Source organism: Hoplias malabaricus, chromosome 1, assembly GCF_029633855.1.
Source record: "Hoplias malabaricus isolate fHopMal1 chromosome 1, fHopMal1.hap1, whole genome shotgun sequence".
NCBI classification, from domain to species: Eukaryota; Metazoa; Chordata; class Actinopteri; order Characiformes; family Erythrinidae; genus Hoplias; species Hoplias malabaricus.
Window position 1 is genome coordinate 62,392,986 of NC_089800.1, and position 23,656 is coordinate 62,416,641.

A 23,656-nucleotide genomic window follows, 5' to 3' on the forward strand; every position below is an offset into this window, starting at 1 on the left:
AATAGAATTTCCAAGCTGTCTTTCAGTAATTTTTTGCCAAAACTGGAATTGTTTTGCCCTTTCCTGTCTAAATGGCCATTTATTTAGGTTACATTTTGAAGATCTGAAATTAAAACACATATAGGAGGAGCATAGGTTTAGTGTATACAATATTTAGAAGTGATTCCCTTAAAGGGCTCTCATAGAAAAGTGGGGTTTGTTAGCTCACTTTGGTCCAACTGAAATTCAAACTAAGATGCAATTATTAGATTCAGTGATAAAGCTGGTGTTTCTGTTATTTTGTCCACAACCTGCAGATAGAAATCTATGTATAACTACTTGCCTCAGGCCATAAAATAAAGAAAGAAAGAACCTGCAGAAGACATAGGAAGTAGAGCATTTATTTGTTTTTGTACTAAAATATACAAAACACTCACACCTGCCAATCCAGCGGCAACACAAAGTAACTGTTATAAGGATCCGGAGGAGCAAACATGGCTTCCTCTCCCAGATTACAAGAACAAATAGTGACAGAAAAGCTTCCATCTCATGCAAACTTGAAAACAGGCAAATGAGCCAGCTCAAAATGGCTCCTAATTCTGTGCTATGGTAAACCTTCATATGAGAGTGTGTATTGTTTAGCTAACTGTACTGGATAAAGAGAAAGCTCATAAATAGGCAAATCTCTGCACGCTGCCTCACTGCATTCGTTCCGTCCCACAGTGCACCTCCAAAGATGACGAGTGTATTTTACGGCCACATCTCATAGTGATATGAATGAAAACAAGATTTTATTGAAGTTAGTTCAGCATTTAAGACTGAATTTAAGTCTTTAAAATTCCAGTTCTGGAATGTAGTAAAAACCTCCACTGTGTTACATTCAGCATACAGCTCACATGAAGAAGAAAATATAGTAGTATAATACTGTTAAACCATGTGTTATAGCAGATATGAGACATGTTTTTCTGCGTTTAAAAGGGGTTTTCATTGGAACAAATCGTATGAAATCACTGTAACAGGCGGTGTGCTTTTTAAAGAACTCTAACATCAGTCTGTTACAGAGGATCGTACTGTGTGTCATTTCTGAAGTCTGGAGTCATAGAAACTATTATGTTTGGTCCCTTGCAAAACAATTCATCCCCTCCTTAAAATGTTTCCACTTCAGCATTTTTACCATGAGAAAAGCACAAAACTGTGGGTCTGAAAACTGTGTACCTGCCGTAGAGTCTTTAAGGAGAAGAGGGAGATACTCTAGAAGAAGTACTCTGTGGATGTTTCAGCCTAGTTCAAGTTATTTTTCAGTGCAGTGTTGAGAGTAAAGTCTTGAAGCATGGACTCACATACTGACCCCTAGGGTTTAATATATCACGAGTGATGTCAGGTATTGATCCCAATAACGCATCCCAAAGGTTCTGGCTGGTGCTTCACCACTCCAGAAAACACACTGCTCCACAGCCCCTCTGGTGCTTGGCTTTGGAAACAGTGACCTTAGACTCGCGCAGAGCTTCTATCACCGGTATTTTTTCTTAAAGAGGTTACACAAGTTGTCTGCGTGTGTAACTGAACAGCTCTGTGCCAGTTAAGGTAACTATGTTTACTCATTTGAAGTGAGGTTGGGACGTAGTGTTTTAATAACTTAAGAGGGCTGAATGCTTTCGTAAGGCACTGTATAAGAAAGGCTTTGTCTGTGTTTTTGGTCCTTTTCTCACATGGACTGTTGTGATATGAGACTGTAAATGTCCTTACAGTACTTGACTGGATTCAATGTATTTTACCAACTTTTGCATTGTTTTTAGTGTAAAATCTTCTCCTTTAGAACCAGCGTAAGAAAAAAAATGCATTTTCCAGTTTGATTACAAAACACGAGGCTCTGCAAACGTAGCCCTCAGATAAGTAAAGTTCATTTTCACACCCTTACTCCCAGATTTGTAACATCCCCCTGGTGCATTTCCTCGAATTAAGAACACGATGATAAATGAGGAGCAAACACTTGTGAATGAATGAAACCTTAACATGAAGGGCAGCCAGTGCTAGAGAGCAGCAATGAAACCCATAAAATACTGCCACGTACGGTTTCTGTGCTATTGGCCTTACAGCCAAACACCCCTTCATCATTAAGTGACCTCGGATGTGTCAAAGTCACAGACTAACAGGGCTTTAACACTGCTGCTGCTGCTCCTTGTACTTTGCAGTGCATTATCCTGGTTTTGTAATTTGGACCCTCTCCACCGACCCCCTTCTGTCCTGTCTCAGCAGAGTGCTGTGTTCTGATGTGTTTAGCTGTAGTTCTTTAAGGGGATAGCACCTCCTAGTGAGAGTCTGACACTGTCCTCCAACACTTGATCAGGTCCATGAGGTGACTAGGGGTCTTCGTCCATGTCGTCTAAGTTTGGAGCCATGATGAAGTGTTTAGGGTGGATGAGACTGTGCTCATCGGCGTATTCCTCCCAGCGTGCGTCATCGCTCTCGTGGGTGATGTAGCGCTCCCCTCGCCGCGTCTCAAACTCCCGCAGGTCCAGCCATGTCTGGTAGTCCTGGGAATACAGAGGAAACTACAGTGATACATTGGTCTGAAAATGGTAACTGAACTGCATTGATGTTGGCATTGATTATATTTTTTTCTCAAAAAACAAATTGGGCAATTTTTTAAACAAATGTATAAAATCTATAAAAATATTTTAGGAAAGGGGCGGCATGGTGGCGCAGCAGGTAGTGTCACAGTTGCACAGCTCCAGGGGCCTGGAGGTTGTGGGTTCGATTCCCGCTCCAGGTGACTGTGAGGAGTTGGTGTGTTCTCCCCGTGTCCGCATGGGTTTCCTCCGGGTGCTCCTGTTTCACATGTTGGTAGGTGGATTGGCAACTCAAAAAGTGACCGAATGTGTGTGTGTGTGTTGCCCTGTGAAGGACTAGCGCCCCCTCCAGGGTGTATTCCCGCCTTGCGCCCAATGATTCCAGGTAGGCTCTGGACCCACCGCGACCCTGAACTGGATAAGCGCTTACAGATAATGAATGAATGAATGAATTTTAGCAAAGGCAAGTTTATTTATAGAGAACCTTTCATACACAAATTCAAAGTGCTTTGGTTTAATGCTTTTTGGGTGATATAATCACATCTTTCTGAAGGTGGCAATTTCATCATAGGTTCTTGAATGTTTTAATAATTACAGTCTTTGGAACTCTTTGCCTCAATCTCTCCATCTCTGTTCTTCACTGTCTTCCTTTAAATCTCTGCTTAAAATTTTTCTCTTCTCTTTATTATTGTTCATTTTTTCTCTCTCTCTCTCTCTCTCTCTCTCTCCCTAACACTCTGTAAAGGGTCCTTGGGTTTGTGAAAGGCACTATATAAATTGAACAACTTATTATTATTATTATTATTATTATTATTATTATTATCATCATCATTTAAAATAATATTTAGTAATGCAGGTTCTCAAATGCTCCTAAACTTTGCACAAAGCCTTTATTCATTTATCGCTTATCCAGTTCAGAGTCGCAGTGGGTCCAGAGCCTACCAGGAATCATTGGCTGCAAGGTATGAACACACCCTGGAGGGGGGTGCCAGTTGTGATGACAGTGACCAGAAAATTTACAGGTGTCAGTGCATATGCACAAGCACAAAAAAGGCGCCAAGTGATATCATATCACTAAAATTCCAATACCCCACCGATAATAATAACTAAAAAAATCCACATGTCGGCAAATAATATATCAGCCACCGATATATAGTGCATCACTAAACATAATACAGAAATCTTCGTTTACATATTTATTTTTCATGTCATTTTCTTCACATAAGTTCACTGGCTACATTGAAGAGCAACTAAAATTTTACCTTTGTGACCCCTGATGCCTTTCCCTACCACCTTGAATATCCATACAGTGCACCACTGTAAATAAAACTCACCAAAATAGTCTAAATCTCAACATTTCAGTTATACAGAAGATCTAGGAGGCGTGCTGTAGAGACAGTGTATGCTGTGTTATCTGACCTGTAGCCATGGGTGACTGAGGGACTTGTCCACACTGTACCGCTTTCTCATCTTCACTTGGAGAAGGTTGTTGATAAGATCGGTTGCTGTGGGTTGAAAAAGGGCACATGTTATTAGTGGCCACACAGAAATCTAGAAAAGTTGAGATCAAAATGACTAAATGCATAAATCCATGAAGAACACTGAAAGGCTTTTATCAAAGCCTCTGAGTAAGTGTAAAAAAGGTCAAGACGATATCAAAATGTCACATGATAAACATGTTGCAGAAGGATCAAACGGTGACAGATACCACAAACTCAATTACGATAAATAGAATTTCCTGTCAAAACTCTGATAATATTTCACTTCACTGATTATGTCATGACCTTGAAAAACCTTAAGAAAGATGAACAAATGTGCTTTTTTAGTGGTGGGGTTCTGAGGGGGCACATTAGAGAGTGACTCATTAGAGCATAAAGGTCTGAGGCTGTGGTAATGTAAGCAGACTTGGGGGAGGGCAGCTAAACTTCCTGTCTAATACACATCTACTGTAAGGCTCTCTACTTCAAATATAGCCAAGCATGCACTGCAATTACACACTAACATTAATATTCCAAACACAGCGTCTAGACCACTTGTATATCATTAGACTTCTTTTATTTATTTATTTTTTTAACATAATATGTGAATCACAGTCATCTTCGGTTTGTATTCATAGTGGCCAAAACCTCAGTAAATGTATGTTCCCAGCATGCTGTCCAGCATAGATTCAAGTCTATGTTATAACACAGCAGAGAGTGTACTCTACCCAGAAACTCAAATTATAGGGTAAGCCACATTCTGTAAAATAATAAAATGCTAATCCCTTGTCTAGACTACAATTGTGATTGGGTAAAAAAGTGGCCTTCCTAATAGTTCCCTTGTTAAAAAACGCTACACTGCAAGTGTTTATAAGACACAATAAGATCATGTATAAATGCTTCAAAGAGCTCAGTAAAAAAGCTCTCCTAATGTATTTAATCTTCAATGAACCAATTCAAGCTGTTAGATATGATAACTGGAACCAGAGCTAGGCCTCAAAACTCAGACTACAGCACCTCTAAAACCTATAACACTTAATAACACCAACTTTTCCCTTCTATAAGACTCTAGAAAGTCACGAATATTTTCAGTCTTTTCAAGATTTTGTAACATCTGACTTGAGTCACTTAAGTATTTAGCACTTCCAGGCTCATAAAACTAGTCCTATCCACTGTAAAGGTCAAAGTTGTTGGCTGATTTTCACTTTCAGTGTAAAGTTAATATTCAGTACCTTCAGTATTCAGTGAAGGCCTAGCTAATGGAAGGGCTCATTCAGTTTCTGTCTAGATAACCCAAGATAAATCTTGATTGGATAACTATCTGTTTAATATTTGATGTATTTAACCTTTTCTAAAAACCTCAGTGAAATATGAGTAGGACTACAGTAACTGAAGTTGTTCCCTTACCTTCTGTGGAGATCTCCTTCCAGGGCATTGGTGGGTACATGAAGGCCGCGTTCTGGATCTGGTCATTAATGTCCTCATCTTCATTAAAGGGGAAGGTGCCGCTCAGGCTGACATAGATGATGACCCCCACTGACCACATGTCCAGGGAACGGTTATAGCCTTTACTGCGCAGGACCTCTGGAGCCAAATATGCTGGAGTGCCCACAACTGATCGCCGGAAGGACTTTTCACCGATGATTCGAGCAAAACCAAAGTCACACAATTTCACCTGAGGAAACAAGCGTCCAGATCAGGCTGAGCTCAGGTAGCTGCAGTCTTTTACAGGGCTTTATAACACAAAATCTAAAAGCATTTGCGTGCTCTGGTCTAGTTCCAGGTTTAGTTGATTTTTAATGCACAGTTACAGTTTATTAGCTGACTTCAACGTAGTTGTTATATTTTAGGTTTATTTCCCAATATTTTATGCTCCACAAATCGAACAGAACTTGTGCATTAATTGTTTCATTGTATAGGATGTGATAGTTTATGTTACATTCACCAGCACAACATGGCATTAGACCAGGGGTGTATTCCAGAAAGCAGGATTTCTCAGTTAGCCAGTTAATTTAAGCTCAAATTTGAGAACCTATCTGGCTAAACTGAGAGATCCTGATTTGTGGAATGTTCAAATGTCAGCATTAAAATGTAAACATAGTACAGTAAATATCCTTGCCTGAGGAAAGGGTTCTGCAGAGGCCAGGAGCACATTCTCTGGCTTTAGATCACAGTGAACAATATTTTTGAAGTGGAGATGTCTCAAAGCAACAAGTATCTGTTTAAAAAAATAGAAAGTTAAAAATGTAAACTAAGTGAAACCTAAATAAATATGTAGTTAATAAGCTCTATTTTATGTGCAGTTTTACACAATCACATACTTATAGGATTTATAAAAAAATCACATTTTATGGCACATGTTGAAAACACATGCTGGGGCAATCAAATTCACTCAAATTCACCATTTGTTTTCATTGAAACATACACCCATCAATACACAGTCAGGGGCCTCTTGGCCACATCTGAACTGCTCTGTGGCTGCTAATTGGTGGCTGCAGATCCATAGCTAATGGATGAGCTCCCGTTGCCCCAGCCCCTGAGGGGCCCCTGAGCTCTAATCTGTCCACAGACCCCAGCACTGGAACACAGAGCAGAGCTACAGCCTCCTGATGAGATCCAGAATACTCTGAACACAGCCTCACTCACAGTATTGCAAGAGAATAAACAAGTCAATAAAAAAAGGACAAAGACAGACTGTACTCTCAGAAAAGGAGAAATCTAGAAAGACACTCATGAGTTAGCATTAGAGTAGGATGTGAACCTGTGTGACCAGGAACTTGGTGATGCGTTCAGGGAGCCGGCTCTTCTCACTGGACAGGATCATCTCCAGCATGTCGCCGTGCAGCTTCTCCATGACAACGAACACCCGCTCCGGAGTCTCAAACATGCACTCCAGGTTCACAATACCAGGATGATGCAAGTTCTTCATGAAAAAAGGTGGATGGGCATTGTTGTTATATTAAATTGTGTCACAATTCGCTTTTTGGAGAATAAGATAAATATTATAGTGACCAGGATTAGATTACAATTAAAACAACATGTAACCCACAACCACTGTAGTTTACCATTACCCCAATGTCTAACTTCTCTTCTGCTTCACATAGATTATATATATAAAAAAATAAAATAAAAAAAATAATTGTGGCCAAATTTGAACACCCCCACCCCCCCCACACACACACTCACACTCACATGCAAAATATCTACAAAACATGCATATCGTGTATTTTAACATCTTCCTGTTAGAATGGAATATGTACTACTTATAATAATGCTACATAAAATGTATATGTATGTTACCACTTAGCATTAAACAGAATGTTTATAATAAATGTATTACTACAGTCTTATTAAAAATGTAAGATCTTACCTGTAAAATGGCTACTTCATTCCGCAGCTGACTCTCTTGTTTGGTAGGGAACCTCATTTTGTCGATTACCTTTATTGCCACGTCTCTGCCTGTCTTTCTGTGTTTTCCTTTTTTGACGAAAATTACAGTTATTTAACTGTTCAGAACAAGAAAATCAAGAGAATCATAAAAATTATGAGACAGAATAAAACTTAATGACTTTTTACTCAAACCGTACCTCCATATACGATACCAAACTGTCCTGATCCCAACACCTCATCAGCAAAGATCTGGTAAACAGAGCTGATATCCTGAAAACATGGGAGACAGACCAATGCTTTTAAATACTAACTTAACGAAGTTATCTTAATATCAGTTGCTTGTAGTGGTTTTCCTGAAGCTTAAACATGGCAAGGTACTTCCTCTTCTTAGTGAAGAGGTTGGTTAGTCTGATGCAACTTGTTGATGTTGACCGAGAGGTCTTTTACAGAAAATGTAGAAGTGAGGTTTATGGTAGGGCCAATAATAGCGGTACGCTCACTGTGGTAACCTGGGCAATGCTAACAGTAAACACACACTCACCACATTCTCCTGGATTTGACTGTTGGATACAGAAATGCTGATGGACAGTTCCTCTGTAGAAACACAAGAAAAGAACATTAATACAAATGCTCTTCTTCTTCAGCACCTGACAGTGTGTGCAGTTAGATTAAAGCAGACTAAATTACAGAATTAATTAAATTACTATGAACTGACTAATCATAAGTTACCGTAGTTTAAAAAAACAACATCTTCAACACTCTAGGAATGCTACTAGATATTAGAGCATTACTGTAAAAATGACTGCATTCAGTGAAGTCAGGAACCAGTGTTGAATAATTAGGTCTTATTCTCACCAAGGACCCTACAACTTATTACATAAGTACTGGATGCTGCAGTTTCACGCTAGAGATTGCAGTTCCAATACCCTACAACCCTTCTATAGCCAAAGTGTGGCATCAGGTATAGTGACTTTAGAAGGTACAGCTGCTTTAGAGAATCCTACTCTACTGGCTATGATTTTTACCACAAGGAGAACTGTGCACTTCAGAGTAATCAAAAAGGTAGCTTTCTGGATATTTATTTCTCATAGTAATGGTTGTCATGAGTGCTTTGAATTCAGGAATGGGAGCTTTATATTGGATTCTTGTTAAACTACTTAACTCTAGAAATAGCATGAAAATCTAACGAGTTACTGGAGCACAAAATGGCCGACTTGAGCATGCAGTTGTAATCTTCTTCTGTAGAACAAGCACTTTTAGTAGATATTTTTGTGTTCCCAGACCATAATACAGCTTCATGTCAGAAGAAGGCCATAGCACTGGAGAAAAGGACAGATATTGAATATAATGTGAAATAAAGCATGTATAATGTACTAATATTAATAGGGATGACTGATATCAAGCCTGGTGGAGGATTATTAATTTCAGGACTTTGACAAAGTTCCTCTGACCTAATGAGAAATTAAGTGTGTGTGGTTTCTTATCTGGCTCTGTTGAGTCTCTTTAATCTGGTGCATGTGTGGTGGTAATTTAAATGGCTGCATTATAGTAATAAGGAACATACTTGCCATCAGACAATAGTCAAATCCTGTAAATCTGGCTTGAACACAGTGCACAGGTGTTAGAGTCAGTAGGTTTGGTTCTGATAATCTTGCGCTCTGTAATTTTATGCAATTTGCCTGTGGAATGGAGACAATCATTCTGGAACAAGGACATCAGTAAATGTCATCTTATCGAGCTGGGGAATCTGATTTGAACATTTAGTAGAAAAGCCTCACGTTCTTTTGAAAAGGTTTCAGTTACTGTTTAAGCTTAACTTGCAAAAATTTAGTGAACATGAATTTGGTAATACTGCCTTCAATGTGTACTTTAAATGATTAACAAAATATCCTTGAAGATGTTTGAATAATAACAATAATTAAAAACATGAAATTATTTGAAAGGGATTTTTTGATCATTCTAGTGGAGAAACATCTTGGGAAAAAAGTGAACAATAAAAGGAGAGAAACATCAGACAACTGTGATCTCTGAGAAGTGTGATGCACAGCAGTGTGAGGAAATCAAGCATGGGTGTGCAGAATTATAGAGGACAGTGTAGTGAGCACCAACCTCTGAGGAACTTTGAAGAAAAGCTCTTCATCTGTGGCATTTATATTGGGCTATTTTAACCTGGGCTAATAATGAGTGATAAACAGAAAAGAGTAGCTCATCATTATATACCCCAGTCATTTAGTGTTTGTGCAGTCTCTCAGCTTAAAGGAAAACAGGTTCTTACCTGGAAATAATGGCTTTGGCAAAATTACTTTATAAAAAAAAAATGCAATGTATTATTATTGATATTCAGACATTGCATCTTTTATTTAAGGCCTGCTGTTTTTGTTCATTTAATTGCTCACTAATGTCAGTTTGTCATCACTCAAATGAATAGCCATATTTTGCATCTCTACTTAAGTTATATTCGCATTTTGAAACTCCTGAAAGGTATTAAATTTTATACTCCACAAAATACAGGAATAAAACATGTGTTGTGCCTGATTAAACCCTGAGTAATAGCCTTGTCAGTGGTTCTTTCTGTTTTGACATAGCAAGATTTCAACAGCTATTTCATATTTTCAGCTATTATAATTTGACCAATTAAACAGGCCCAGACTGTTTAACTGGTCAGACTTCAACAAGTAGTGTATTGGAACTAAAATTCCATTCCAGTACTGCAGCATGCCCAGGTGATCACAGATCTGAAGTGGGACACGTTCTGAAAGTGATTCATATTTCCACTTGTGAAATGTCCTTTTGTCCTTTTAGAAACTGTTCAAACGGTGAGTAATTCTCACCAAAACCTTGTTTAGCAGATTTTTAAAACCTCAAAAGCCATGAGTAAGCTCCAAGTGTGTGGAAGGTGGTACTCACTGTGGTCTTTGCCCTGAACAGCAGCAGAGCCCACACTCGGCTGAGGTGTGACTGGAACAGGCATGAGGGCTTGGCGGATGGCCTTCTCCCAGCCCTGAGCCACCTCCAGGCCCACCCCAGAGGCAGCCAGCACAGGGTTGTGAATGTGAAGGTGGGCACCACCAGTGTTCTCCCCCACATAGTAAACCATAGTAGCAGTGATAATCTCAAAGCAGTGTGGGTTACTTCCCAGTGCAAGGCTGCCAAAGTCCTGTGCTGTCTCCACCTGCAAGATCTCAGACAAAGGGATCTCCTGAAAGAGGAACAGAAGACAAAGCCAATCTGTTATTTACAGACATCCAACAAGAAATTCAGATGGGGGAAAAACATATATGAAATATTCAGGTGATTCAATTTCTTACAAATGCTATTAATGACATTTGTATTTATAAAAATAAAAGAGGACATTTCATACTATCATTTCAGCATGATTATAAAATGTCTCTGCAATTACTCTTTTAGCAGAAAAATAATATCAGCCTTTGTTTTCACTGTTTTGTCATATTCTGACATGAAACAAACAAAAAAGAGCAGACTCAAACCTGTTAAAACAAGTTAAAATATATTATTGTAATAACTTCAACTATGCCATGAATGTTATAGCTTTTTAATTACATACAACATATTACAATTAATATTACAGCATATTAACAATGAATAACCTCGTATTAACTGTCTTTCAATAATGATTAAATGTAACCACATGTAGAAACACAGCCTTGTCTTCAGTCTGTTGAAAATAAAGTAATATATATTAAAATATTAAATCATACAAAAGCAGTTTTATGGTGTTAGTGTAGACCACAGGCAAATGTGTATGTGCTGTTAAAATTTAGGCAGTATGCATTTGAATAAATAAGAAAGTGAGAACTTTCTTGCAGAGCATACCTTGAGGTCCTTGGAATACAGCTCCCTTTCTGATATCACCAAGTCCAGAGTCTTCATTCTACCTGAGAATGTGCTTCAGTCCAAGCTCATGTGTCTTATGGCCTCTTTGACATTTCAAAGTCAAATGAGACAAGCTTGCTCCTGACTGACTTTTTAAATGCCGCCCTCTTTTCAGCCCACAGTTCAGTCTCAAACGAAAGAGAGAAATGGTAGCTGTGACCAATAGTGGTCTTCTCTCAGCTTCAGATCAAGTGCTTGTGGTTAGAATGTGTACCATGTGACCAAGCCCACTGAAGTGCTCCATGATTACAAGGCAGCACACCAAAAGCCTTCACAACTGTGTGTGTGTGTGTGTGTAAATGAGCCTGAGTGTGTGTGCAAGCATGAGCCAGGCAGGCTCCAGCCAGAAACAAACAGCTTAAAGTGTGCAGGGGGTGGTCACTACACACTGAATGGGAGTGGTCTGCCTGAGGAGCATTTATCTGGAGACAAGAATGAAGCCCCCATACCCCATAAAAGAGGCAGAGAAACCAAAACTACAGGCCTTATGTCTTCAAAAGAACACACTATGACTTCCAAATGTCTGAGACAGAGGCAGTGTATGAGCTCGTGCCTGACATATGACCAAAGGCAAACATGCAATTAACTGTCATCTATTAACAGTGGGGCCATACACTGCGGTTTATCACTTGAAGCTATTATATATATATATATATATATATATATATATATATATATATATGATTTCATAGTATCTACAGAAAAAACCATAGTAGTTATGGCATAATATATAATATGTACAGAATAGTGAGTGAAAGTGGCTGTAGCGTGGAAAAGTGGTATATTCTTAAAAATTGCTTGAGTTTGATGTATAAAAACAACGAAAAACAGCCTGTTCTGAATCCACTGCTTTTTATGCTGAAACAATCAACATGTTTATGGATATATCCATCCTCATCTTTTCAGATAAAGACAGTATTCCACCTTTATGGAACACTGTTTCCATTCTGCTGCCATCCCGGTAAAACCTCTGGGTATTATTTCCATTCACACTAGATCACTTTGAATGGGAAGAGATCTATAAAACTAAGATTCACAATATGTTTCAAAATGCAAATCAAGAATATTTTGTGATATGGACACTTCATGGTTAACTATAGTATGATAACACTAGTGTTGAAGGGGTTAAACACAGAGAGTCTGTTTCAGTACCTCTGACAGATCTAATGACTACTGAGTTGAGTAAAGTGTGTAATCTTCAAAGGCCAGAGGAGTCGGAAATACCCAAAACACACAGGGTCCTGAATGGAGTTGTGAAACTTACATTGACTTGTTTCATACATTAATATGACTGACCTTTGAGAAGGGTAGAAGACTACAGTATCTGTTTGTAAGTATTGTGGCATTCTGTATCCACACAGACTCCTCCAGAAGGCAAACTTCCTTTTTGCTTTGGAAGGAATTTTTCATGTTGAAGAGTATGTATATTTATATTTCCTGATATATGAGGAGGAATTACCCAGCTTCTTATTACAAACTGTGAATACAATCAATTTGTATTCAACGTTTCATTTACTGCTCTTCACTGAAAACATTTTGGGGCACTGTAACTTGTTTTGTACTGTACTTGAGTACAACTGAAACTAAATACTTGTACACATTTTTATTGTAATATTTAGACCTTTATACAAATATTGGAAGAAGATTCCAATATCATTATAAATATAAATATTGTTAGTCTTTTGTTTTAAATTTAAATGTTTCACCAAACGTAAGTGTTAAATGATAATGGCTATTTTTGTGTGTCATTAATTAGTCACTTCATCACACACCAAGAATGTTGATGATAACATATTTACATTTTATGTTAAAAAACATAAAGCTATATATAAAATCTACTAACACACTGATGTTTACTGTTAGTAAGGTTTCATGCTTCATACATTAATTGAGTAAAAATAATAATATAGTACTTTTAGTTAAGTACAGAATTTCTGGATTTTGTCCACCTTTGATAACATCCAAGACTCCAATGCTCAAAAGTGTATTATGGCATAATGAATCACAATACAGTGTTCTCCCGGACTGTGCTCTGGTTTCCTCCCACAGTCTAAAAACACTGGCTACTCAAAATGAGTGTGTGTCGCGTCCCCTCCAGGGTATGTTCCTACCTTGTGCAAAGTGATTCTAGGTAGGCTCTGGAGGGAATCTGGGTGGAAGTGTGTAATCCATTTTTTTTAAAGCAAAAAACTTTAAGATGATGGAGACTATGGGGGGTTCAAGAGGTTGGCCATTGTGTATAGTTTGAGAGTGCTTGAAACTGAAACATTTTTCGACAGAATCGCATAAAACACTGTAAAATATATTTAATTTAGAATAGCATTTGTGTTTTGATACACTGTTCCTTGGAAAAATGAACACCTAACAAACATTTATGGGGCAATCTATTAATTGCAAATAAAAAAGTTATAACTAAGAGTTGTCCGACTCCTGATCCTTTTGTAAAAGACTGGACAAATCTCTCTCAGACTGAAAATTTCAGATTATGTAAAATTATGGTCACCTATTAACCATATCCATTACGATGAACTTTAAACAGACTAACAGACCAGATTTAATTGAGATACAGTATGAATGAGTACTCCCCCTCTAAGTCCCCCAGATTTTTTTTAAAGGTCTCATACCTCTTAAAGAAGGGAAGAGGTATAGAAAATAAAATATGAATATAGATATATAACTGAAACATGGATTTGTATCAGGTCAATGTTCACAGCTATATGTCTACACTGAAAAAAAAACAATAGAAAAAGAAAAAGAAATATTTAAATAGTAAAGCAAAAAGACAATAACGACACTTGTAAATGATGTGTAAATGAAGTGGTCTGCAAATCAGTCCTACACACTTCTCAACGCTTGTCTAGTGTGGGCTTTCTTTGAGTCTGGTTGCACTAGTGAGAAAGGTTAAAGACTCACTGGAGTTCCCTCATAAAACACACAGGGGGCTGCCCACAGAAGAGCATGTGTCCATCGCTCTGAAAATCTGATGGTTTTAGAAGTGCTTCTGTGTGGGTGCTGAGGTCTCTCTAACTGTCAAATGTAATCGTTATACCACAATATTAATAGATACTCCAACATTAATACAGACAAAACTGAATCAGTTCTTTTTCACCAGACATGGTCCAAACTGATGCTTTGCCATCACTTATACTCATGAGGAACTGCCTTAGGCACTGGTTTGTTATTTGTCTTTAACAAGGCTCTACAGGGAGATTCAAAAGCATATGTTTAAATCCAAAAGCTTACATTTATGAGATTTAAAAAGTGTAATTACTTGTAGCCAGCTAGATATTAAAGGGTTTAAGGCTAATTTGACAGAGTAGCACCACTTGTCCATTCTTGCCTTTACAAACACTCTACAAGTGTGCTGCTCGAAATCTGCACTATTCCAGTAGTATTCTGGCTGGGAACCAACAACTTTCAGAAGATTTTGACATTTTTTTATGTGATTGTTAGTTATCTTTAACTCCACCTTTTTACCGTTTAGCTGAACTCTATCACACAGGATGCCACCAGCACCAAAGGTGAGAACAAGCACATGCTTCCTTCAAGACAAGTGATGTCTACCACCAGCTATTTTTGTACTGCCACCATAGCAGTGTGACAAGACAGCAGCAGAGGAGAGTGCTGAATGTCTATAAGCTGATAGATGCCTATACTGGCTGGCACCAGGCCGTTGGATGGCTGAGGCTTCACATGGGATCAAACCAGCATTGTCCCCATGAACGCTTAAATTTCCTAGATACACTATATGACCAAAGGTTTCTGAACACGTGGTTATCCAACACATCTTCTAAACTGAAAAGTATTTATATGTAGTTATTCCACCTTTACTTTAATAGGAATGTTTTAGGCTAGAGGTAGGAATCTGATGGCATTCAGCCACAACAATACTAGGGAGTTCAGGTACTGGTATTGGATAACCTCAGTATCTTATAAATAAATATATAAATAAATATCCAATTAATAAAAATGATACTGAATAGTGCTATGTCACTCCAGGGAATGCGGTTCCACTGCTCCACAGCCCAGGTCTGGAAGCCTTTTTACCCTTTTAGCCAATGTATAAATGTATAGGAAATGTATAGTGTGTCAGTCTCAAAATTTAAAGGAACTTGTAAAATGGCAGTGTAATCCCATATTTGAATTTAATCTATGATTCTGGGGACATGTTCACAAACAGGTGGAACAGTGTTTGAGGGGAAGAAAAGGACTGTTGTTTGTATGTGGCTAAAGTTGAACTTTTTTGTAAGTTTTTATTCACTGTTTGAATTACCACATTACCACAGAAACTCGTTACCCAACGTCTTTAGATTTAGCATCGATGGGTCTGCATTTACTTTCATGTGGATAACAGTCTCCCAAATATAGTGTGTTCCACCTTAAGCAATCTGAAACAGCAAAAATATTTTTACAAACATGGAGCAGGAATTGAGCAATATTCACATCTTTGAAGTTCTATCCTCCATCTAAGCACCTCCAGATGCCGTTTCTCTGCCATGAGCAGAACGCAAAAGAACGCTAGCATGCCAGACCAAGACGGTTCCATTATTTTTTTTTTACCTATTTATTCACACTGGGGCTTTGTAAACACATTAGCCCAGCCTCCAGCGCACAAACAGATTTGAGAGCTCTGAATTTCATAAAAAGTGTTTTTTGATAAAAAAAATTATCTCCCACATATCCTCACTTTTAATCTCAAAATGAAAGTGAAACACTTAATAGATCTCTTATCATTTGCCAAGCTACTTCTGAATATTCATTTACACAGAGCATCAGACAAAGCGATTTCAAAATGAAAGTGTAAAATTGCATTTTTTTGCTCTTTTTCTTCTTCATAATGCAACTGAATTTGCATTCAGCATTGTATCTTAATACCATGGACTTCACAGACTTAAATGTGTCATACTACACCCTTTTTCTACAAGTTCACCAAGGACTTAATGACATGTCACTTGCTTTGATTAAAAGACCATAAGGATCAATCCACACTGTAGTGTTCTCCCCTGTCTTAACAGCCCTCTTCAGAGCTACCTGTTTCAGCGCCTGTTTCTTTACATGAGAATAAGCCAGTTTTTAGGCCAAAAACCAGTACCCAGGCGCGAGGGAGAAGAAACACTGGTTTTCTGGCATTTTTGCTTGGTTCACTTTATTCTCCATTCTTGTTTTTGCCATATTTAGTCAGTACTCGTATTTCTGCAATTACAGTGTTTAACTGGGTCATTACATTTCACAGTTTGTGGGTTGGTAATACATTTAAAAAGTGATGTTTTCATAATATAAGTTTACAGCTGTGTTTACCCAGAATGAAATTAAACAGAGCAATAACTCAATTTCTGACATTTACTGTGTGTTCATACATGACCCGAGAAGAAAGTATAATGGACCATTTTGTACCTTTTTAGAATTGGGTCAAAAACCAATTTAATCTGAACCAGAACCAGAAGGGAAGATATGTGAATCTGTTGACCTCTCACACTCAAACATGGAATTCTTTGCAATAGAAATGGTTTTAATTACGGTGATATGATTTTAAACACATTATGCTGCAAATTATGCATACTGAAATATCTGATATGTCAGTGACTGACATTTGTTGCAGGCACTGCCCCCAGTTAAGTATTTCCTCTAGGACTTATTTTCTGATCATTGTTCTAATGGAAATTCTTCAATCTTATTGACTGAAATTAAGAAATATATTGTATTATTAATATTGGCCGTATCATCCAGTCCGATTGTCCTAATTTCTAATCACTCAGTTAGAAACACAGATTACTGCTTTCATCATAGAATGTAAAAACAGCTCAAATCTAATGACTCATGAACAAAACTGTTCTTTTAAAAATACTCTGGTGATTTGGGACAATAGTTTACAGTGAATGAAATATCTGCCTAAATCAAGCTCCTCTGTAGCATGAACCACTAGTAAGTTATGAATCATTGTCCCTGACTTTTTAATTAAGAATTCAAACAATTCTAGTCAATTCTGCCAATTTCATAAAATAATAATACAGCCAGGCTGATTAAAGAAACAAGTTATCATAAGAAAGTAACAGGATTTCTGTAGTTTTTAAATATAAATAGGGTCACCTCCACCCTGTGATTATTATTAAGAATTAAATCAGCTGGATCCTACTGATTTGTATCAATCTAGAACAAAATGAAAGGTTTAAATTGGATGTTTGATTTATTTAAAAGTTTAGTAAAATTAATCGTGACTTGCCATCCCTGCTCTAACTCACCAGGTAGCTCTAGAGTTTACTGACCCCAAGTCTAATAATCCTACATTTTTTTCCCTTTAGTCATGTATAAACACAGTGAGCTGCAAAAGTCGACTTTTGCTCAGGTTCACGTTATTCGGTTTAATCACGGCTGTAAAGTTTTCAGAGCCATTTTCCTGAGGTCTTTTGAGGGGGATGCATTCGCAATTTTTGACCAAGGACTTTCCCTTTCAATCCCCCTCAAATCAAGCCTTGATTGTAAAGTTTACTCAAATCAGACAAACAATTTTCTTCCTAAGAAGCAAAACTGTAATCAGATAGACTGTTAGTTCAGTTATGGGAATTATCTGAATTTCACTCGTATCAGAGGCTGCAGTACATTGGTGCTAGAATGTCCTTAGATGCACTGTGACTATCAGCTTTGTCAGTGTTGACAGGTCTTCCACTCTGACTACAGTGAGATTTTACATCATATAATGTGAAACCAGAGCGGCGGAGGAGGGGACATTTCATGCCATTGACCACAAGGGCGGACCAAAAAAAGCAAGAGCAGGCTTCTACTGACCTAAGACTCATTTGAGCAATTAACATTTGACTTGTTTACCACATAATGAACCAAAGAAAAAATGTCCCTTTCACTCACCTTGTAGAACTTGGCTCCTGAGTCATTCTGGAACAGTGTCAGGCTTTTGCTGTCCAGCCTCCAGTAGTGTCTCTTTCTCTGAGAGAACAAAGACATTTAAAAAGTTTTCTTTCTAGCAACTACTTTAAAGAGCTTCAACAAATTAATGTGGTTTAATAAAGGTTTTAGTTCTTTCTTATCCTCTATTATCCTGTCCCAGAACAAAATGACATCTCCAGAAAAGCAGTTTAACAGTCACCATTAACTGTCAATCATTGATAAAGCAACACAATTTAATTTTATGTCATGCTGGATGATTTTTAATTGTTAACTGTTATGAATTTTAATTATATAGAAAAAAGAAAACTGGAGATACAATATTTTGTTGTAACACTAATATTACCACTTCAGTTCACTTGAGTAAGCAGACAAATTGTGGGAGATCTTACCAGGTTGTCTCGACTGGTGTAGTGCACCATCCAGCCCTCCCTCACCACAGTGGAGCTTCTCCTCTTGGTGTGTTTGATGGACTGAACCACGCGCATCAGTGGAATATTAGTGCTAGTGGATGGACTGAAAGAAGACCAAAGACATCAGAGTGAATTAGAATAATATGAACTGATTCAAGGACAGACTTACTGTCATTTTAAATTTAATACATTTTAGACAAATTAGTTCTCACTCTCAGCAAAGTATTATACACGGGCTAACCTGTCAAACATCATGTCCAGACTAATTTATGTGATTTATTAATATTTAGATTTTCTGACGACCTTTTATGCTTTTTACTGGGCAATGCGGCAAAAGAAATAACTTCATGAAACTTTAAGACGTTACAATATGCAATAAATATTTAAATATTTCGTTTTTTTATTCAAAAAAGTAAAAAAATAACAAAAACAATAGTTCCCTAACGTACAAATTACCATGTTTTACTTATTATATATTATATTATATTATATTATATTATATTATATTATATAAATATATGTATTTTGTCCTGTTTTACAGATACCACTATACCACACATTATATAATCTCAAAGGGCTATTGTTGTAGATCACACGGCAAAAGCAAGCACAAATGTTAACCCTTTACTATGAGTCATTATACATAAAGTTACATAAAGAACTTTAAAGACTTATATAACCATTGGTTGTCTTAGTTCACAGTATAAACTATTATGACCTCTAACGCTAATTGAAATAAACGTCTGTAGATGTTTATGCAGGTGTACCTCATTTGTAATGAAAGGCTTATGTCAGTGTCATGCAGGTTTATGAACAATGACATACAGTGAGTTACTATATAAACATGCTGAATTTTACATCTTGAATTTTCAGGCCTGGGCGGGTGTTATTTAAACCTTTACATCATTCAGAAGAGTGTGTACAGACCTGATCTGAGGAGTTTTGGCTGCTTCCTCGTCTTTCTCCTGGTCTGTGAAGGGGTAGCCCTGGAAAATCTTGTCATCGGGAGTTGTGGGTTCCTCAGAGTCATCCAGGACTCTGCTGTTATCACTGTTCACATCACTGCTATCCACTTCCATAGTGGTGTCTGAATCTGGACCTGGACTAGCTGGCTCTGAGAGAACAGATATATTTCATATGTACATATTTATATAGAGTCTGAGTTGTGACACACACATAGACACCAAATACACACAATATGACCAGGACACACACTCATGCAACATTTTTTCTGAAATTAACAGTATTAATAAGATGTTTGTCTCTACACTTCTGGAAGACAAACTATATGCTGGAACATTGCTGTGAGGATTTATGGCATTAGTGAAGCCAGGTACTGATGTTGATGATTAGCTCTGGATTACAAACACTTTTCTTACTCAACCTAGGCATATCGAGAAGTTATTGCAATTTCAACTGCTTCACAATGCATTGCCAGGTGGTGTTAAACCTCTCTGGCTGAATCTTAGAACTGAGCACAGTGACCAGAGCTCATGTGCAGCTTTTCTAGATCATCCCAATTTGTTTCATGCTTCACTATGGAGATTAAATAAGCCGTATGCGCCCAGATATTCATCTGTGTCCACAATGGGTGCGTATTAAAGTAGCTAAATCCACTAATTATTAAGGATGTCGCCAAAATATTGACTTTATAGTGTGCCAGTAAAAAGCTAATGTCATACCTCCATTGAAGACCACTTCCCCAAGACAGTCTTTTGGTACCTTAGATGCACATCGCTTGTGGCAGTTGAATTTACAGTCTGAGGGGGCAAAAAATGCAAACACAATGAGACTGTTTTACTTTTCACAAGTGAGACCTGCATGCGAGGTCTTCATGACATTTTACAACAGAAACAACATGTCCTCAACAATGGTATATTTAATAAACTATAATATAATTCCTGTTCAGGGAAGGACCTTTCCATAGCGTGGCAGCATGTTACTGTTACTTATCCACTGTAACTATACTGACATTCAAAAGATTAGAATCAATATTTTTAATAATATTACAGTAATCTGTTTGTAGACAAGGGCCTATAATGATTGAATTTCACAGGTTTCACCAGGAATAACAAAGAGGTTTAACAAACATGTGAAGGACACCAAAATCCCCATTTGAACTCACTTGTGTACAACTGGCCTACATTTCTATTTAAACGACGGTGTGTGGGGGCTCACCTTTGCACTGCATGCCCTGGCGGAAGAGGCCTTTGAGCAGGCGTTTGCAGTACTGGCAAATGGTGGGCCGGGTGTAGGTGTGGATGACGAATGTATGGGGCACTTTGACCCTCCCAAGCACCATCTTCTCCATCCAGATGGGCCTTCCGCTCCAAGAGGGGATCCGCTTACCTGCTTCCTGATGAGAGCGCTGCTGTTTTGGGGTAAAGAGGGTGAAGAGGAGAGAAGAAAAAGACTTAATAGATTGAAAATTCAAGGTTTTGTCATGTCACTCCTGGATTACAAATTACTGTTCAAACACTTCATTAATAATAAGGAATGAGGGAGGAAATATCATCGCTGTCCAAAGAAAAACATTTCAATTTTTGTTGATTTTTTTATTTTTAATTACAACATCATTGTATCTTAGATGCACCAAAATTACATGGACTTAAATCTTTTCACTTTGATTTACACTGAAATTGACTGTTTTTAGCACATGTTTTTATTCAGACAAAGATGAGATATGGGTTATATATTGTTTGATTTGTATGGGTTGTATAGGCCACATTTTCTCAGAATTACAAAGAGAAACCTTTACAATCTGAAGATTATCAATTTATTACAGAGCATTTCCTGTGTTGTTAAACTCGTGTTCTGGATTATTTGTTATAAGGTTCATATAAGAAGCTACACTTACTGTTAAAATCCAAACATAACATCTTTCAGCTTTGTTGCATTGCTGTTCTAATTGTTTGCGCTTCAAAACTACCCACGTAGCTTTCATATAACCTGACTCAACCCTTAAGAAGAAAAAAACCTCCACCCTAGCGCTGTCTATGCACACACAGTCTGGGCACAACAACACAGAGAGGAATCCACAGAGGCTTGATTTGATTAACTTAATTCCATTTCCAATGACCTTTCATAAGGGTGAACACAACAGAACATGCTCGCCTCTGGGTTTATTCCAGACAGATAGTTGCACAAGGTTTGAATCCTGGCCAGTTATGAAAAGCTCACATTTCTTATCATCTTGCAGGTTATGGTACACAGATCAACCATAACATTATGGCCACCTCCTTATTTCTATACTCTCTCTCCATTCTCTCAGTGCCACTGACCATACATGAGCACTTTGTAGTTCTACAATTACAGACTTTCTTCAATGGTCAAGGCCACTGCATAGTAGGTATTATTTGGCTGGTATAAGTGGATCAGACACGGCAGAGATGCTATATATCCCCTTAATGTTACTGCTGGACTGAGTACAGTCTAAAAAACAAACGAATCCAACAAACAGCGTCCAGTGACCGCTGATGGATTAGAGGACATCCAAGGCAAACTGTGCAGCAGCAGATGAGCTACTGTCTCTGACTTCACCTCCCCAAGGTGGCCCCACAACGTATGTGTGTTTAATAGATTGGATAGTAAGTGGACACGGTGTTTAAAAACTTCAGCAGCCCTGCTGTGTCTGATCCACTCCTACCAACACAACACACAAACCCACCACCGTGTCAGTGTCACTGCAGTGCTGAGAATTATCCACCAGCCCACAATTACCTGCTTTGTGATGGATTTTGGCGGTCCTAACCACTGAAGAACAGAGTGACAAGGAGTAAACAATGCATGCAGAGCAACAGGTGCACTATACTCTCTGATTATAGAACTGCAAAGTGCTTCTTTATTGGTCATTGGAGCTGAGAGAATGGACAGTGAGTGTAGAAACAAGGAGGTGGTAAGAATGTAATGGTAGTTTAGTGTACATCTGTGCAAGAAAGGGGGCTTTTAATATGTGCTGTTTAGACACTAAAGAAAGAATGGCTCTAGGACTGTAATCACACAAATTCCAGCATTGAGAGACTGCCAATTAACTACACTATGTAACATAATATATTGTACACTAAGAGTGAATTATATCCTGTAATTCAGAATGCATGCCATCAGCATCCTAAATCCAAGTACTCCAGTTTAGGGGAGCCAAAATAGGCAATGAAGCTAGCTGAATTTCCTGGAAAGAAAAGGAAAGCATACTCAGATGTGTATTAATTCCTACAGCAGTTAGCCTACACCAACTGCGCAGGGTCAGGTTCATAAGTTTATAATATGATTTGCAACGCTTAGAGTAGTGCCAACAGTCAGGCTTTAATCACTATTTCAGTTTCGGAGCAAATTCAGATGAAACACAGACCTCTCACTTTGCGCAGGCCAAGCATTTCTCTATTCATTACACTATATACTAAGTAGCCCTGCTGAGACTAGGCAAAGAGAACATATGATACTTTGATTAGAAAAAAATATGGACAAGCTCTAAAGATTAGTTAGTTTTATACTGAGTGAATTGTTAAATGTCCTACATGTATCTCTCAAACATACCTTGCATGTTTAAGGGTAAAATCCTATCTCAAAACTATTACAGGCATCAGAATATATTTGTAACCCTTTCACCACAAAGGTCTCGGTTAACCAGCTAAATATTACTTAACAGGAACACTGTGCAAATCTGATTGTGTGCCGAAGTATCGCTGCAAAAACCAAGGCCACCTCACCTCCTCCAGGTTGACCACAGTGTGCTCTGTGGGCAGGGCCCTAGGGACAGACAGCGAGGGGCCGGGCAGAGACACATTTGACAACCGTCTCTTCCTCACTCCGCTGCAGTTGTTAGGAATCTTAAAGGCACACCTCTTGTGATAGTTCAGCCCGCAGCCTGAGAATACAAGAACAGTTCATATACAGCTGAGTCAAGATTTGTGCAGCCATGCTCAAAAACCATCATCATCATCATCATCTTTTCTGCTTAATCCATCAGGGTCGCGGTGACAACAGGGTGAGCAAAGAAGCCCAGACCTCTCTGTCCCCTGCTCCTGAGGGATTCCCA

At 38.1% G+C, this 23,656-nt stretch overlaps 1 protein-coding gene across 2 annotated transcripts in view; it reads right to left on the bottom strand.

The window, feature by feature from the left end:
- Positions 1–381: 381 nt before the first annotated feature.
- The window catches only part of prkd3 (protein kinase D3), a 62,458-nt gene continuing 39,183 nt past the window's right edge, over positions 382–23,656 (bottom strand). Inside the window, exons 5-19 of one of the 2 annotated variants that reach the window (XM_066670026.1) lie at positions 23,328–23,485; positions 20,800–20,989; positions 20,304–20,381; positions 19,549–19,735; positions 18,601–18,724; positions 18,173–18,250; positions 10,325–10,616; positions 7,959–8,011; positions 7,615–7,687; positions 7,398–7,504; positions 6,789–6,950; positions 6,147–6,245; positions 5,435–5,702; positions 3,969–4,054; positions 382–2,513 (exon numbers count right to left, since the gene is read on the bottom strand). In XM_066670026.1, the coding sequence (XP_066526123.1) occupies positions 2,340–2,513; positions 3,969–4,054; positions 5,435–5,702; positions 6,147–6,245; positions 6,789–6,950; positions 7,398–7,504; positions 7,615–7,687; positions 7,959–8,011; positions 10,325–10,616; positions 18,173–18,250; positions 18,601–18,724; positions 19,549–19,735; positions 20,304–20,381; positions 20,800–20,989; positions 23,328–23,485 (2,129 nt within the window). In that variant the 3' untranslated portion in view covers positions 382–2,339. Of the gene's footprint in view, positions 2,514–3,968; positions 4,055–5,434; positions 5,703–6,146; positions 6,246–6,788; positions 6,951–7,397; positions 7,505–7,614; positions 7,688–7,958; positions 8,012–10,324; positions 10,617–18,172; positions 18,251–18,600; positions 18,725–19,548; positions 19,736–20,303; positions 20,382–20,799; positions 20,993–23,327; positions 23,486–23,656 lie in introns of both variants that reach the window. The other variant, XM_066670025.1, reaches the window with a different exon arrangement.